At 45.7% G+C, this 16,610-nt stretch overlaps 1 protein-coding gene across 1 annotated transcript; it reads left to right on the top strand.

Annotated features, from left to right (window-relative positions):
- The first annotated feature begins 3,988 nt into the window (after positions 1 to 3,988).
- Positions 3,989 to 4,994, top strand: LOC120695712 (transcription factor SPT8-like). The gene is made up of 2 exons (XM_039978930.1): positions 3,989 to 4,761; positions 4,846 to 4,994. Exon 1 carries the CDS (start codon positions 4,027 to 4,029, stop codon positions 4,750 to 4,752), a length of 726 nt encoding a protein of 241 aa, XP_039834864.1. The 5' UTR covers positions 3,989 to 4,026; the 3' UTR covers positions 4,753 to 4,761; positions 4,846 to 4,994.
- Positions 4,995 to 16,610: the final 11,616 nt, after the last annotated feature.

Genomic DNA, 16,610 nt, shown 5'->3' with positions numbered 1-16,610 from the left:
GGGATTACAGTAGAGAAAGGGAATTATTTGTTACATGAGTTGTTCGTTCGTTCAAGGTGTATCGAGTTTTCATGGTTTGTTCCATGTCTATATTCTTTCATGATTTATATGGTTTGTTCAAAAAAAATCCACAAGTTCTAATTTGTTCTATCTATATATATTTTGTTCTGAATGATTTGTTACATATGTATAGTTTTTTACTCCCCAATGCATTTAATTTTTTATATGTGTATATTATTTTTTTATCAAATATTTTTCTGTGGCTGAAATAATAGAAGAAAAGATTCGCTCTTATAGGGGGAATAATTTATCTTATGATTTGATCTAATATAAAATTTTATTTCCAATTTTTTAGCACAAAATTTTATTCTTTAATTATTCATAATTTTTTTAGGTGTACCCAATTTTATTCATGAAAATAGTTTTAGTTTGAACTGGAGGTATTATATTTCATTTGGAACAGTTCTCTATTGCTGGAACAACTTATCTTAAGAGTGGAATGTTTTCTTATGGGCGTGGAACATTTATTTCTGATTGTAAGAAATATAGTAAAGTTTATTTCTAAGAAAGTATCATCTAAACATACATAAGTGCAGTCTTATTTTGAAGATCTCATTTAAATAAACGTACGGTGCCATCAGAATTTAATTGGAACATCCTCTTTAGGAATTACTTCTCAAAAAAATCTCTTTAGGAATTATGATTTTTTTGTGAAACATAAATGGTCCTATCATATTTTGTGTGCACGGGCAATGCCCTTTTATGCCCCTGCCGGATCCCTGCAGGCTGCAGCTGGCGGTGGCCCATGCCCCGGCCCGCCTCCCATGGGTCCACCCAACAGTCTTCAACCTCTGGCTGATCAGTATCACAGGCTCGCAGCCCATATGCCGTCGCCAGCTGACAGATCGAACGGGTGTGAAGTGAAGCTAAGTGTGAACCACACACTCATCAGCATCGCCATGCAGGTTGAACTGAGCCGCGTGATCGTAGCCGTCGATCGGGTAATAATTAACTCCACATGTGCAAGTGCAGCGCGATCGATTATCGATCCATCCGTCAATCAAGAGGAGCAGCACTACCGGCAGGAGATCGATCGTCGGCCGGCACGTGCGTTGTTTGTTGCGCGATGGCGGCCGACGATCTATCCACGTCGTCGCTCTCCAGTAGTAGTATGGCTCCCCGGTGTCTCCAAAGGCTGTCAGCAGCCAGCCTTCTGCGCGCATCTTGCTTGCTGGAAGATTCGTATCTGAACCCGAGTTGTCATTCGCACGCCGCAGCTGCCTGCCCTAATCTGACGCACTACATGCTCCGCCCATGCACGCATGCGTCGCGCGGCTAGCATGTACTAGTAGTACTAAACTAGACCTGGGCATGGGCTACCCGACTCGACGGACCCGACCTAACCCGTCCGAAAATAGCCCGACCCGACCCGACCCGAAGAGTTTGATGGGCGGGCTCGGATCAAAATTTTTGACCCGGTATGACTGACGGGCCGGGCACGGGCTAAAAATTTTGACCCGAAACCCGAAAAACCCGAAGGACCCGACATTTTACATAGGCCCGGCCCGACCCGACTGGTTGTCGGGTCGGGTGCGGGCTCAATTTTACGGCCCGGCCACCGGGTCGGGTCGAGCACGGGCCGCTAGAAAAAACACCGGGTTTTTTTGGCCCGACCCGAACCTGACCCGGTCCGGAGGATGCCCAGGTCTATACTAAACTACTAGCTAGATCTACCCGGCCACATGGTAATTTATTAAAACCAAAAGGGTGATGCAGCAGAGAAATGAGAATCAGAGATCGTTTCTGGTCGATCGGTTGTTATTTCTCTCAGCTTCAGACTGCGCAGCTTTCAACGGAACTGGGTTAGAGATATTCACCATGTTTGGCTATCTGTGGCTGGTGGCTGATGCTGATTTATTGTGAAAGAAAAATACTACTAGCTAGTTGATGTTGGTGGCTGGTACTAGTTTGGTGTAAAAAAACACTGTTGGCTAGTTGCTAGTTGCAGCAGAACAGAGTTATTACCGGCAACCTGACCGTCCAGGTTCTTTTGGACTACCTCAGGATATGGGATTTGGTTGAAAACATGAATCTGCAAAGATCATGGATCAATTCCTTTAGAAGTGGACAGCGGACCACAACTTCTCCACTGTCTCAGCTTAGGGCAGTCCAATAAAAAAAAACTAATGTAGTTTCTTCAGCATAGGACATCGTGTTAGAAAACTAGTCTCTCCAGTGCAGAAATCTCTCCCAGTGTCCTGATAAAACTCTGACCAATCATTCACTGTTTTCGCATCTCCACTCCGAGGATCCTCTACGCAGAGCCGTAGAACACAAGGCTGGTGGGCACATGCGATGGGTGGCCGCCCGCGGCCGCACAGGATGACCGGCTCCGCATGGACGCAGGAGATCTGAAGGAGGGACGATATAAACTGCTCGTTTCTCCCCAACGGACTTTCACTCGTTTTTTTTCATTCCTCGGACCTAGAGTACAAGTTGTAAGTTGTAATATCTGAACCAAGGTTCACAATTTCGGCGGAATTTCGGCGAAATTCCGGAAAAAATTCCGTTTCCGCTAGTTACCGGGAAGTGGAATTTCGCTACTTTTCGGTGAATTTCGTTTCAAAATTCAAAAATTCAAAAAAATTTGTAAAAAAAATATGAAAAAATTATGATAAAAAACTAGGTGCATTTTTGAGCGACTATCACTTGAAATCGTTCAAATATAAGTTGATTTGATTGGTTAAAATCACTAAATGAGTTCGGACCCGTTAACGATGAGTGGACCCGTTAACCCGTTAACAAGGTATACCTTATCTGCTCGTCAGCGTGAGGGGTGACGGTCGCCCGAGCTCTTTTTTCCCCACCACGTTCTCCTCTCTGGTCCCCTCCGTCGCCGGCGGCGATTTTCGCCTCCCCGCACCGAAATTTCGGCGGAAAGGCGGCGAAATCCGGGCGGGGTGTAGCGGATACCGTTCCCGGGAGACGCTGTCGGAATGGATCCGTAATCCGGGCGGATTTCGGTGCGGTTTCGGCGGAAAACCGGTGAAACCGACCGGATTTCGCCTCGGCTCCGGGAACTAAGGTATGAGACGGTTTTTTTTTATGTTGATGCTTGTTGATGTCGATCTAAGTTAGTTGATTTGAGATTCTAGAGACCAAGTGACATAGAAAGCATAGAAAAAATCAGTTAGTTGATATGTATGAATTTTTTCATGTTAGTCTCAATGTATGAATTGGTAGTTTTAATGAATTGTTAGTTTATGTGATATTCATGGGTTGTTAGTAGGTATTCATCAAAAAGAACATGAGTTGCTACTTCATGTGTTATTCATGAACTTACACCTTACTATTTTTCTGTAATTGTAGGACAATGCCAGACCTAGTGTGGGAGCATGGCCAAAAGATCAGGGGTGGTTTCAAATGCAAGTATTGCAGGGAGGAGAAGAGTGGGGGAGGAGCAACAAGGTTCAAAGAGCATTTGGCACATAGGGGGAAAGATGTGAAGGACTGCCCTTCGGTTCCAGCCGAAGTTAAGGCCTTCTTTAGTGAGCAGTTGGACAGGAACAAGGCTAGAGCTAAAGCAAGGGCCCGAGAAAAGCTCCTGAGGGACCAATCTGCAAGGAGGCCGCACATTGATCTAGAGAAAGAGGAAGGCCAGGGGCTCGACGAGGATGCAGAACTACAAGCGGCCTTACACCAGTCCCGCCAAGAGTATGAATTTATGCAGCAAGCTGGGCCACGATATGATAGGGGTGGCGGATCGGGTGGTGGTGTTGGAGGCAGTGGTGGACCGCTGCCTTCGATGTTCAGAAGGAGCCAGTCACAAGTCCCCGAGAGGGTTAGGGACTACCATCTAGGGTTGAGCAGTGGTCCACGGCAGCAAAGGATTGATACCGGCCCATGGACTGTCAAGGGGAGGACATCAAGAGAGCTTCTAGGGAGGGCATGGGCGAAGGCGTGCCATGCTGTTCACTGACACTTGATGAAGACTCAGACTTCACTGACACTCCATTGCCGAGCCAGATGTTCACTGACATAGGCTCTTCTCATGGTCACGATGAAGATGTGGAGACATGGGCCGAAGAAACAATTGGGGACACACATCTGGGAAAAAGGAAGACTAAGATTGGTCCCGAAATGAGAAAAGGGAAGAAACCACGCACTGAGGAGGAGTTAGGTAGTGACGATACCACACCTGAGCCTAGTGGTGGTGAGGACATTGGTGATGATGATGATGATGATGATGATGATGATGATGATGATGATGATGATGGTGATGATGATGGTGATGGTGATGATGATGGTGATGATGATGATGATGGTGATGGCGAAAGTGGTGGTTATCGTATATCTCCTACTATAAGGTTCACTGGGGAGGAGGACTTCACCCATGCAACACAAGATACAGATCATGGAGCACCTACTTCACAACGACAAACAACATCGACAAGTCGACATGGTCGACAGGCCCCACTTGCATATGATGAAGATAGCTCCAACTCTGCCTCCAGTGGTCAGTACTACAACCCTTACAGTACTTCTCCCCCTGCAGGGGGCTTTCTGTGGCCACCACCAGGGGTGGTGAACCCGCCACTTCCGCAGGCAGTTGCAGCATTGCCTTATTTGGATTATCACGGCTACCTACCATATGGAGCTCCACAGTTGCAACATCACCCACCTACGTACGTGTATTTGCCACCAACAGACGAGCCGTATGAGGGACCACCGGGAGAGAGATTTGAGGACTGAAGAATGCAGGTACTTATCCTATCAACAGAAATTATCTATACATTTTGCTTCCTCTACTTATTTAATTTATTTCACATAAATATTTAAATGCAGAGAATATGCTACATGGATTATTCTGGACTATGCCTTTGCCTCTTTTGTATCTTTGGATTGTAATAATTCTAATGGACTTTGGATGTATTGCGTTCTATGTGTGGACTTTGGACATGAGTTATGTGTAATAATTGTAATGGACTTTGGATGTATTACGTTGTATGTGTGGACTTTGGACATGAGTTATGTGTTAAATGGTGTATTTGTCATTGTTTTGTGGAGTTATATATATGTTATGCATTATAAACTGTCAATATACACATAATCAGGGGAAATTTTGCCAAAATTTTCAATTTTTCCATATGTACACATCATTTTCTGTTAATTTGCATCATTTTACGGTGACAAAACCGAAATTTCGGTCAAAATTACCGAAATTCCGGTCGGGAAAACCGAAATTCCGGTCGGAATGCAACGAAATTTCGTTTTTCGAATTCAAAAACCCATTTCGGTCGGAATTACCGAAATTTAGCGAAATTTCGCCCGGAATTCCGTTTCCGCCGGATGGCGGGATTCGGTCCAAAAACGAAAAGGAGAACCCTGATCTGAACACACGTCCTACACACACCACACACAACCCCCGCACCTTATACACACACATTTCTAAAACGCACGCTAGATCTAAATTTATACACAGAGACACGCCTACAATATATTCACAAAGATCAGACTTCGCTTAGCGACAAGAACATCGCCTCCTATTGTGGAGCGTAGGCGTCTGAAGATACAATCGCAGAAAACAGGAAATAAATCACCTGGTGGGCACCAGGCGTCGACGCACGGCTTCGAACGCGTGCGGGCAGGGAGCACACCAGCTTCCCTTACCAACTGAATCGTAGCACACGGCTCAGTCCCCCTTTCACTCGTTTCTTACTGCATCGATTCACACGAAGACGTCGTTTCTCCGATAGAAAACGATTTCTTGTTTCTATAATCTCTCTCTGCATTAACTTCTTTGCCACATCAATAAATTGCTGAGCTGTCGCTGTAATTAAGAGGAATAGAAACTACCATCAATATACCATTGGGACTGCCCTTATCGTGCTGTCTTCCTAGGCCAGTTATCAGTAGCTGGCGCTAAGACACTTTGGAAGACCAGGACGCCAGGGAAATGCAATTTTTTTTGGCTGGTTAGTTCTACATAATCGTTGTTGGACTGCTGAGAGATGAAAACGCGACAATCTGCAGCAAGACGATGTCTACATCTGCTAGTAGGATGCTCCTTCTCGAGGCAAGTCTGGTACCGAGTCTTGCTGCGTGGTCACTGGCATATGGTGGCGCCACAAAACTCTGCCTCCACCCTCACAGATTGGTGCCTTAAGATTTGGGAAAGTTGATCGCAGGTGTTTCGACTCCCTAGTGATACTAACCTCCTAGATCATCCGAAAGGAGCGCAATTGGCGCACTTTTGATCACCTCAATCGTCCGATTGAAGACATCATTCATGCGATTTTTGAGGAGATTACTGCATGGGTGCAGGCAGGCTTCAAGACTTTAGAACCTTTTCTTTCAAGCTGTGGGTTCTCTTTTGGTCGTCCTATAGGTCGCTCTAGTGGTACCATGTAATTTTTCATTTCTTTTACCGTTCCGTTCGTCATGAATTGTTGTTCATGACTTGATAAACTTTGTACTCTCCTCTTCTTTTATTGAAATATGTGCCCAACCACGTTCGCTAAAAAAGAAGACTGCGCAGCTTTAGTCTGAAACAGAACAGGGGTGATTGGGCGGGCCTGCTCATCGGGAGGAGCTCTGCTGGACTGTTCATTGCCTTGTTTGGTTTTCTTAGTGCACACAAGTCTAGAAAAGAATCTAGCATGCATGAAGTGCTAAATGAAGTTTATTTGCAAAACTTTTTTACGAATGGGTATAACTTTTCGAGACGAATCTAATGACAGTAATTAATTAATGATTGGCTATAGTGATACTACAGTAATCATCCTCTAATCACGCGATCAAAGGCCTCATTAGATTTTTCAGAGCTCCTAGCACAGGGGTTCTGGAGTTATTTTTGTAAACTGAATTAGCGGTTAAAGTTTCCTAGCACTCTCTAGTGCAGGGAACCAAATAGGGCCCATCAAGCAGGTGTGGCTATTAGCTAGCATGTACCCACGCACACAGCTCTGAATCAGGATTGAGGCCCTGTTTAGTTCTCAACAAAAATTCTACAGTACTCATCACATCGAATGTTCGGATATATATATGGAGCATTGATGCAGTTGAAAAAAAATAACTAATTACACAGTCTAACTGATTAGAACGAGATGAATCTTTTAAGCCTAATTAGTTCATGATTGGATATTATTTGTCAAGTAACAATAAAATGTGCTACAGTATCAAAATCAACAACTTTTCACCAACTGTTTACACAGGGCCGGAAAAGGATTATCAACGAATCTGATTGGAAAGGAAAAAATACTCCAATGATGTGTACCTCAGAACTGACGCGTGTGGTGGCTACAAGCGCCACATAGTTCCGCCGTATTTAAATATGAAAATGCAGATCGAGAGGCATTTGCGTCTGGCTTTGTGTGCTTCGCGAGCAGTGCCTCTCCAAGCCCATGCATGTTCCTCTCTCTAGTCTCCAGCAACAGCAACAGAGCAGTGGCGAGATGTATGTATGGGTCACATGTAGTGTCCCCAGTGGCCAGTTCAATCCATCAATCTTTCAGTTTCCTTCCTTTTATATATGGCCCGAAACTCTTAAGAATTATTATATATCTTTTTTATTATTGTCCTCCTAATAAAATATGTTCAAGCATGTTCTAGAAAAAAATTCACAATTAAGCATGGCCATAGCTTTTTGATTTTTTTTAACTATCCCATCAAATCGACACAATTTTTTTTTACTTTCTTTTTTTTTGCATATATCGACAGCCCAAGGGATCGGACGACAAATTAAAGTATGTATTACACGGATAAGCGAGTTCTTCCCCCACACTAATAAGATATGCTCGTTCTCGATTTGTCAAGGCCCCAGCTGGCCGGATTGAAGGATTGCCATCCACCAGTTGCAGCTTCTTGCAGTTTACACGCATAACGCAAGTTGGCAAAGATCACATGGGAATTCCTGCAATCATTGCGAATAATGCTAAACCGTTCGATGATTATGATTAGGAAAAGGGATTTGTCCTAAGCTCGCCTACTTGCTCGTCAGAGCAAATCAAGCTCATCAGCACCAAATGTTTGTGCATTTTCAACGTCTAAACCAATGAGAGCCGCAACTCCAACGATACAAAGACAAATTGCAAATTGCATTTATGTAAGAATCACCTATACCTTAGGAACGAATTGCTCACGGACATACACACCAGATAGTTTCCCTGATCTATCCACGCATGTCAGACAAGCACAGCAACAAGCCAAGACTTGTGAGAGCTATGCTTGCAGGCTGACAGCTCAGTCTACTGGTTGGAACCAAGGTCATCTCTCATCTCCCACATGGCCAAGTGAAAAATCCTTCGCCTCTCTCACCTATAAATGTCCCCTTGCCGTGTCATACACCGCACATCCTGATCTACACGACACCATACAAAAGTTTATAGCCGATCGAGCGGCTTCGTTCTCTGGGGCGACATGAGAAGGAAAGCCATGTTGTTCACAGTGAGGAGGAAGAAGAAAGGCGGCGGGGCGTCGCCGGCGAGGAGGACGAGGCCCTTCCAGCACATGGTGCTGAGGAGGCTCAGGGAGCTGAAGAAGATCGTCCCAGACGCCCTGGACGCCGATGTGGATGTCACACCCCAGAAAAAAAAAGGGGGGAAAAGAAAATGAAAATCCCCGCCGGGCCCACCTGTCAGCCGCCTCCTCTCTCCCTCTCTCTGTTTCCAGCGCGCCGCCCGCACGCGTCGCCCGCCGGCGTCCATCCTCGGCTTCCGCGCCACGTGCCGGCCATCGTCGTGAGCCGTGCCGCCCTTTCACTCTCTCCTCACCCTTCTCCTTATCCGCCCCCGGCCCGTTCCCGTTCCCCGCCTCAAACCCTAGCCCCCCCCTCCATTGCCGCGCCGCCCGAGCTCCCGTCGCCGCCGCGATTCGCTGTCTCCGGTGAGCATCGTCTCAATTCGTCGCGTAGGAAGCTTCCTCGCGTCGTCCTCCTCCGATTCCGGCGCTAATCCGGCCTTTTCTCCCTCCCTGCAGAGCCGGCGACGAGCGCCTCCGCCCGCCGCCGCCTCTGTTCGTCGCGCCGCCGGTCCGTCACCGCTCCTGGCCCGCATCACCGCCGGTGAGGCTCGCCTACTCCTCCTCTTCCCCATGCGCGCCGCCCCTGGTCTGCTCCGCCCTGCCTCGCCGCACCGGCTTGCGCACGCCGCGCCGCGCGACGTCGTGGCCGCGCCCACGCCGCGGTCAAGGCCGCAGCCTACCTTGACCCGGCCTGGGGTGGGTCGCTGGCCCGTGGGACCCACCTGTCGGCCTCTGGCTGACGGGTGTGGCCTGATCCGGGTGTACCTAGCGAATTAGCTAGGGTTCCTTTAGGTTTTATTTTCCTGCAAGCTTGCAAAATCCATAGAAAATCATGTATAGCTCCAAAAATTATGAAACTTATTTTGTTGGATTCCTCTAGCTGAGATCTACTTAGGAAAAATATTATTTTGCATGTTACTTTGCTGTATATTGATCTATAGTTTTATCTTGCAAAAGTGAGTTTATTACTTAGTTATTTGTGTGCTGCTTGAAAAATGTCAAACCAAATTTTGTTAGACTCCTTGTGAGGTGTAGTTTTCAGTGGTGCATCTTACTCTTGTGTTTCCTTGCTGTTGGTTAGGGTTTCATTTCGATTTCGTGCTTGCTGTCCAAAAGGTGGTTTAGTATAGAACTTTTTGCTGGAAAGTGATAAAATAGCAAAACCAGTTTTGTTAGCTTTGTGTTGCTGCTTAGTTTCCAAGATAATTTTCTTGGATTTGTTTAGTTTAGTTTGCATTCCTTTTCTGTTTTATTTTGCTTAGAGTAGCTGAAAACGGTTTTATTTATGGTTAATTCTAGGAAAATGTTTTTGCTGCAAAACCAATTTTCTTGAGTTCTTTGCTTTGTTCTCTACATGCTCAAATTGTTTCGTGATTTATGCATGTTGTTAAGATCATTTCTTAATTCTTGCATCGCATTCATGCATTTTAGTGACCGGATCGTCGGAGAACGAACCCGTGGAACCCGCCGAGTCCGTGGAGCCCGAACCCGGAGTCCCGTTCGTGGTCGAGTCTGAAGTTAACCCAGGCAAGCAGCTAAGCATGATTCCTTGCTCCTACTTAAGCTGAGTTAGTTATATCACCGGGTAATGTTGGGTTATTTATAGTATGTATGTATTGCATTCTTATACCTAATTTCCTGCATTATCTTCCTTGAATTGTTAACCATGTCCTTGTCACTAGTTAGTCAGTAATAACATAATCTGACTAGATGCTTAGCCCGGCTTAGAGTACTTCTTTTGCTCACTAGACAGGAATAGTCTGGAAGATCACACTTACTGGTTACCCTTGATCGCACTGGTTTGGTTTAGTGGTATGAGTTTGGTAGTATCGAGATTCGAGCGGAATAGTAGGGCCTCGAGAATGAAGTCACATGGGCATAGTCCGCTTGGATCGATTAAGGACCGAGTTGATGCCATCGGCCTTGAGCACCTTTCCGTGCTACCACATATCCAATATAATGGAACGGATGAGCCAATTACCTTCTTTGACTTGATCATTGATGTGCAGTCCTAGCTACGTGGCTACAGGCTATGCAGAGAGGCTTAGTGTGTCCCCAGGTGGACTTATGTGTAGGAAAGTTTAGAGATGTCCCTGGTGGAACTAAGTCTCTACTCGTAAGCTAGGTGTGAGGTTCAATGATCGAGCCTTGTTGGGAACGGTTGACGTGAGTACCCCCTTGCCCGGCGTGATCGGTTGGGTGAGTCGCATGGTCCTCGTGTCGTGTGGGTAAAGTAGTACACCCTTGCAAGGATTTAATCAATTCGAATTGCCGCGCTCTCGGATATGAGCAAGCTCTTGGTTCGTCGAATTCTTCATAGAGAGTTTCGGTTTTGTTGGCTTTGGTTTCATGTCATGTTGAGGATCTGTCAAGTATATTGTGTTACTCTCTTAATCAACTAAAATTCTGGGGGTTGGGCAAGATTAATTAAGTTTGCTAGGTGATAGTCTAGGCAGCTTATGCTTATGCAATAAGTACTTAAACTTAAAGCTTTTCCTTGAGCCTTTGCATGATCCTTGTTTATTTAATCGCGTAAGTCTTGCGGAGTACCTTTTGTACTCAGGGTGCTTTCTAAACCTAGTTGCAGGTGAGCCAGAAGTGGTGTTCGGCCATTTCTACCCCGCTGATCCTAATGCGGGGGAAGAGTAGGCTGTTGCTGCTGTGGTGATGTCCTTGAGCAAGGCATCATCATCTTAAGTAAGTTGTATCGTAGCTGAGCTTCGGGAGAGCATGTACTTTCAATAAGCTCTAAATCTCTGGTTAATATGACTCGCGTGAGCCCAAGGCTTGTAAAGTGAAGCTTGAAACCCACCTATATTGAACTTGTAATATTAAGTCTCGAACTCTGGTTTTATATAACTGCTCTTTGTGGATTGTTGGCTATGTATTCGATTGTATACGGTATGTGCATATGCTGATTCTGGGCGTATGTTGGAGCACATACCGGGACTACCGGATTTGGTATTATTTTGAATGAATGACGTGTCGGTTATTCGTGTCTCTAGATGTGGGATAACACGTGGCACGCTCTACGGCAAGCACGTGTTAACTCTCATCTGGGTGATAATGACCGGCGGTTCGTTTAAAATAGTATCAAATTGGGCGGTTCTCACAACGGGTATCAGAGCTGAGTTTCCATGAAGTGAACCTAAAATTTGCTTAGTGGGTTGAGAGTCAAATAAAATTTGATCACTTGCACTAATGTTTACTTTTGCTAAAACTTTGAATTTAAGGCTGGTTGCTACCTTTCTTCCTTGGTCTTAGAGCTATTTCTTCCTTAATGCTTCACTTGTTTAATTAAGATATGCTTAACCTCTCTTGTCTGCATGAGTAGCGGTAGCGTAGGAAAACCCTTTCACCTGCTGGAAACCTTTTGAGCCTTTTTACCGGAGTTGAGAAGGTGGGAATCACCCATTGTCCTGAGCGCTAGTAGGTGGGTTGTAGCGCTGTTGGACAATGCGGTTGTTGCGGATCGTAAGTGAGTGTTAGAACGTTAAGGCGTGCTCACGCTGTGAGGAGACGTCATGTTGCATTCATACCTCTCATGCATGCATATTTTCTTGTGGTTTTCAAACCTGCATCTAACTAATCTAGTGTGTCGTGGTCTAGTTTTCGCTGATCTCGTTCTTGCTAATCTTAGTGGACCAAATCTGCTCTATCTCTTAGAGTTGCTATTCCGGTGTTGATCATGTGTTAGATTTTTATCTACACATTGTCTTTCCACCCTGCCTTTGTGTATCATCCTCTATCTTTCATTCCTGACCGCTAACCGTTTTGTTTATTAGCAGGATGGTGTTGCGTTCGGGAAATGAAAGGGATGGTGCCAGTGGTTCGGGTGGTAATAACCACCGCAACAACGAGGATCCCCTTCCTAATCCTCCAGTTCACCCAAACCTCGCGGACGTCCTGGCCCGACAAACTGAACTCATGGCACACCTAGTCAATCAGTTGGGCAATTCCGGCAATAATGGTCCAAGAGCTGAGCCTCAAGTGAACAGGTTCGGAGATTTCTTCCGCACCAACCCGCCTATCTTCCGTGGCTCCAAAGATCCTCTGGATGCCGATTTCTGGCTCAATGTGATTGAAGAGAAGCTTGATCTTATTGAGTGTGAGCCCCATGAGAAGGTTCTCTTTGCTGCTCATCAACTTCATGATGCCCCTGGGGCTTGGTGGCGGAACTTCAAGGCATCTCACCCTGCCAACTACCGCTTCACATGGGAGGAGTTCCGCACAGCTTTTCGCTCCTTCCATATTCCCAAGGGTATCATGGACATCAAGAAGAAGGAGTTTCTGAATCTTACTCAAGGAGGTCGTGATGTGATGGCCTATGTCAATGCCTTCAACACTCTCTCCCAATATGCACCTGAAGAAGTGGCCACCGATGCCAAGAAGCAAGAACGCCTGTACGATGGGCTCTCTGCAGAGTTGCAAGACAAGCTCTCTACTACCAAGTTTGAAGACTTCAATGACTTGGTGAATATTGCCATTAGAGCCGAGCACAAGATGAAGAATCTGGAAGCAAAGAACAAGCGCCCCGCTCCTACCTCAGCAGGCGGTAGCTCCTCGCGTCCACGTCTGGGGCCTTCTCCTTTTCCACCTCGGGCGCCGGGTGCTCAAGCTCCACGTCCTATGTGGATTGTGCGTCACCCTCAACCTCCTCAAGGACAAGCTCCTAGGCCGGTCAGTGCTTATTGGAACAACCCAGGTGTGACCGCAAAGGGTCCGTGCTTCAATTGTGGTGGCTTAGGCCACATCTCTAGGGACTGCCCCTCTCCGAGGCGTGGTGGTGCCTTCAATGCACCTAGGCCCAATACTCCTCTGCCTCAAGCACAGCGTCAAGAAGCTAAGCCACAACAAGCTCCTAAACGTGGCCGTCTTAACTACACCACCGCTGAAGAAATTCCGGAGAATGCTGAAGTACTCATGGGTACGCTCCTAACCAATTCCCACCCTGCTATGGTTCTTTTTGATTCTGGAGCAACTTTTTCTTTCATCAGCAAGAAATTTATGCTGCATAACAAGCTTGAGATGCAAAACCTACAAGTGCCATACCATATAGAATCACCGGGTGGGGAAATCATTGCCAAACACTTTGCTAGTGAGGTTCCAATTCTCATTGGGGGAGTTACCTTTCGAGCCAATTTTCTCATTCTAGACAAGCTAGAGTTAGATGTGATTCTTGGGATGAATTGGTTGAGTAAGCATGACGGAATTATCAAATGTGGGCCCCGTACCATTGATCTTTTGCACCCTTCTGGGAGTAGAGTTGTGTTGTCTCTTGCCAAGGTGGAACCTTGTGTATGTGCCTTGGCGAGTACCAAACCCACGGCGTTGGAAGATATTCCCGTGGTTTGTGAGTATCCGGATGTCTTTCCAGAAGAATTACCGGGTATGCCTCCTGATCGTGAGGTGGAGTTCGTCATAGAGCTCAAGCCCGGAACTGCTCCTATCTCTAGACAGCCTTACCGAATGCCTCCCAATGAGTTGAAAGAATTGAAGAAACAACTCAAGACTTTATTGGACAAGGGTTTTATTCGTCCGAGCTCCTCTCCTTGGGGATGCCCGGCTCTTTTTGTGAAGAAAAAAGATGATAGTTTGCGGATGTGTGTTGATTACCGTCCGTTGAATGAAGTCACTATCAAGAACAAATATCCTCTTCCACGGATTGATATATTGTTTGATCAACTCTTTGGAGCTCGTTATTTTTCTAAGATTGATTTAAGGTTGGGTTATCATCAAATCAAGATTCGAATTGAAGACATTCCGAAAACGGCTTTCTCTACTAGATATGGTCTTTATGAATTCACCGTCATGTCTTTCGGCCTCACCAATGCACCGGCTTATTTCATGTATCTGATGAATAGCATCTTCATGGAGGAACTTGATGTCTTTGTGATCATCTTCATCGATGATATTCTCATTTATTCCAAGACCAAAGAAGATCATGCTCGTCATATTCATATTGTCCTCCAAAAGCTTAGGGAGCATCGTCTTTATGCCAAACTTAGCAAATGTGAGTTTTGGCTTGAAGAAGTATCTTTTCTTGGTCATGTCCTCTCCAAGGATGGTATTGCTGTAGATCCTAGTAAGGTGCAAGATGTTCTGGATTGGAAGCAACCACAGAATGTCCATGAGGTTCGGAGTTTTCTCGGACTTGCGGGATATTACCGCCGGTTCATAGAGAACTTTTCAAAAATTGCGAAGCCTATGACCGAGTTACTGAAGAATGGGGTCAAGTTTGAGTGGTCCCCAGCCTGTGAAGAAGCCTTTCAAACCTTTAAGGATCGCCTCACTACTGCTCCAGTTCTTGCTCAGCCAGATATTTCCAAGAGTTTCGATGTTTATTGCGATGCTTCTCGCATCGGTCTTGGTTGTGTTCTTATGCAAGAAGGCCGAGTAGTGGCCTATGCTTCTCGTCAACTCAAACGGCATGAAGAAAATTATCCTACCCACGATTTAGAGCTTGCGGCTGTTGTCCATGCTCTAAAGATATGGCGTCATTATCTGCTCGGTAATCATTGCAACATCTATACTGATCACAAGAGCCTCAAGTATATTTTTACTCAATCTGATCTCAATATGAGGCAACGTCGATGGCTTGAGTTAATCAAGGATTATGACATTGAAGTACACTATCATCCTGGTAAGGCGAATGTCGTCGCCGATGCACTAAGCCGAAAGGCTCAATGCAACTGCTTGACCATAGCTCCTCCTGTGCATACTCTTTGTGATGATCTTCGGAAACTCGGAATTTCTATAGTCAAAGAAGGCTATCTTGCTACTCTTACAGTCAGATCTGATCTTTATGATCAAATTAAGGAATTCCAAAAGAAGAATAAGGGTATGGCTCGAATTCGGGAGTTAATGAATGAGGGCAAAGCTCGGTGTTTCTCTACGGATGATCAAGGAGTTCTATTCTTTGGGAAGCGAATTGTGGTGCCAAAGGATCATAAGCTCAGGCGAATTATCCTTGATGAAGCCCACAGTTCTCAATTTTCCATTCACCCAGGTAGTACAAAAATGTATCAAGATCTCAAGCAAAGATTTTGGTGGACTCGCATGAAGCGAGAAATTGCTCGGTATGTCTCTGAGTGCGATGTTTGCCAAAGGGTTAAAGCCGAGCATCTTAAACCAGCTGGTACTCTTCAGCCCCTACCTATCCCATCATGGAAATGGGAAGAAATTGGAATGGATTTCATCACTGGATTACCTAGGTCTTCTCAAGGATATGATTCTATATGGGTAATTGTGGATCGATTGACAAAGTCGGCTCATTTCCTTCCAGTGAAGACTACTTATCATGCCAAGCAGTATGCGGAGTTGTATCTCACTCGCATTGTCTGTCTGCATGGTGTTCCTAAGAAAATTGTCTCTGATCGTGGTCCTCAGTTTGTTGCTCACTTTTGGAGAAGTCTGCATGAAGCTATGGGAACCGATCTCACTTATAGTACTGCTTATCATCCTCAAACTGACGGTCAAGCCGAGAGAGTCAATCAAGTCTTAGAAGACATGCTGCGAGCCTGTGCTCTAATCTATGAGAAGAAATGGGTTACTTGCTTGCCGTTCGCAGAATTCTCTTATAACAATAGTTATCAAGCAAGTATCAAAATGTCACCGTTTGAAGCTCTCTATGGAAGACGGTGCAGAACTCCGATCAACTGGTCCGAATCGGGAGAAAGGCCTTTCTATGGTCCAGACTTGGTAAAAGATGCTGAGGATCAAGTCAGAATTATCCGTGAGAATCTTCGCATTGCTCAATCTCGTCAGAAAACTTATGCTGATCGTCGTCGCCGAGAACTCCATCTCAAGATTGGTGATTATGTCTATCTCAAGGTTTCTCCATTTAAGGGCACTCGCCGTTTCCAAGTCAGAGGAAAATTAGCGCCACGCTATGTCGGACCTTTTCGAATCATCAAGAAAGTTGGAGCAGTGGCTTATCAATTGGAACTTCCTCAATCACTCTCCGCAGTGCACAATGTCTTTCATATCTCTCAGTTGAAGCAGTGCCATCGTGTTCCAGCTGACGCCGTCGACCTTGAGTCACTTGATCTTCAACCAGGTCTTACCTACGAAGAACACCCAATTGCCAT

The sequence above is a fragment of the Panicum virgatum genome, chromosome 2K (genome assembly GCF_016808335.1).
Source record: "Panicum virgatum strain AP13 chromosome 2K, P.virgatum_v5, whole genome shotgun sequence".
Lineage (NCBI taxonomy): Eukaryota > Viridiplantae > Streptophyta > Magnoliopsida > Poales > Poaceae > Panicum > Panicum virgatum.
The sequence above is the reverse complement of the archived record's forward strand: the minus strand, read 5'-3'. Positions and strand labels throughout refer to the sequence as shown.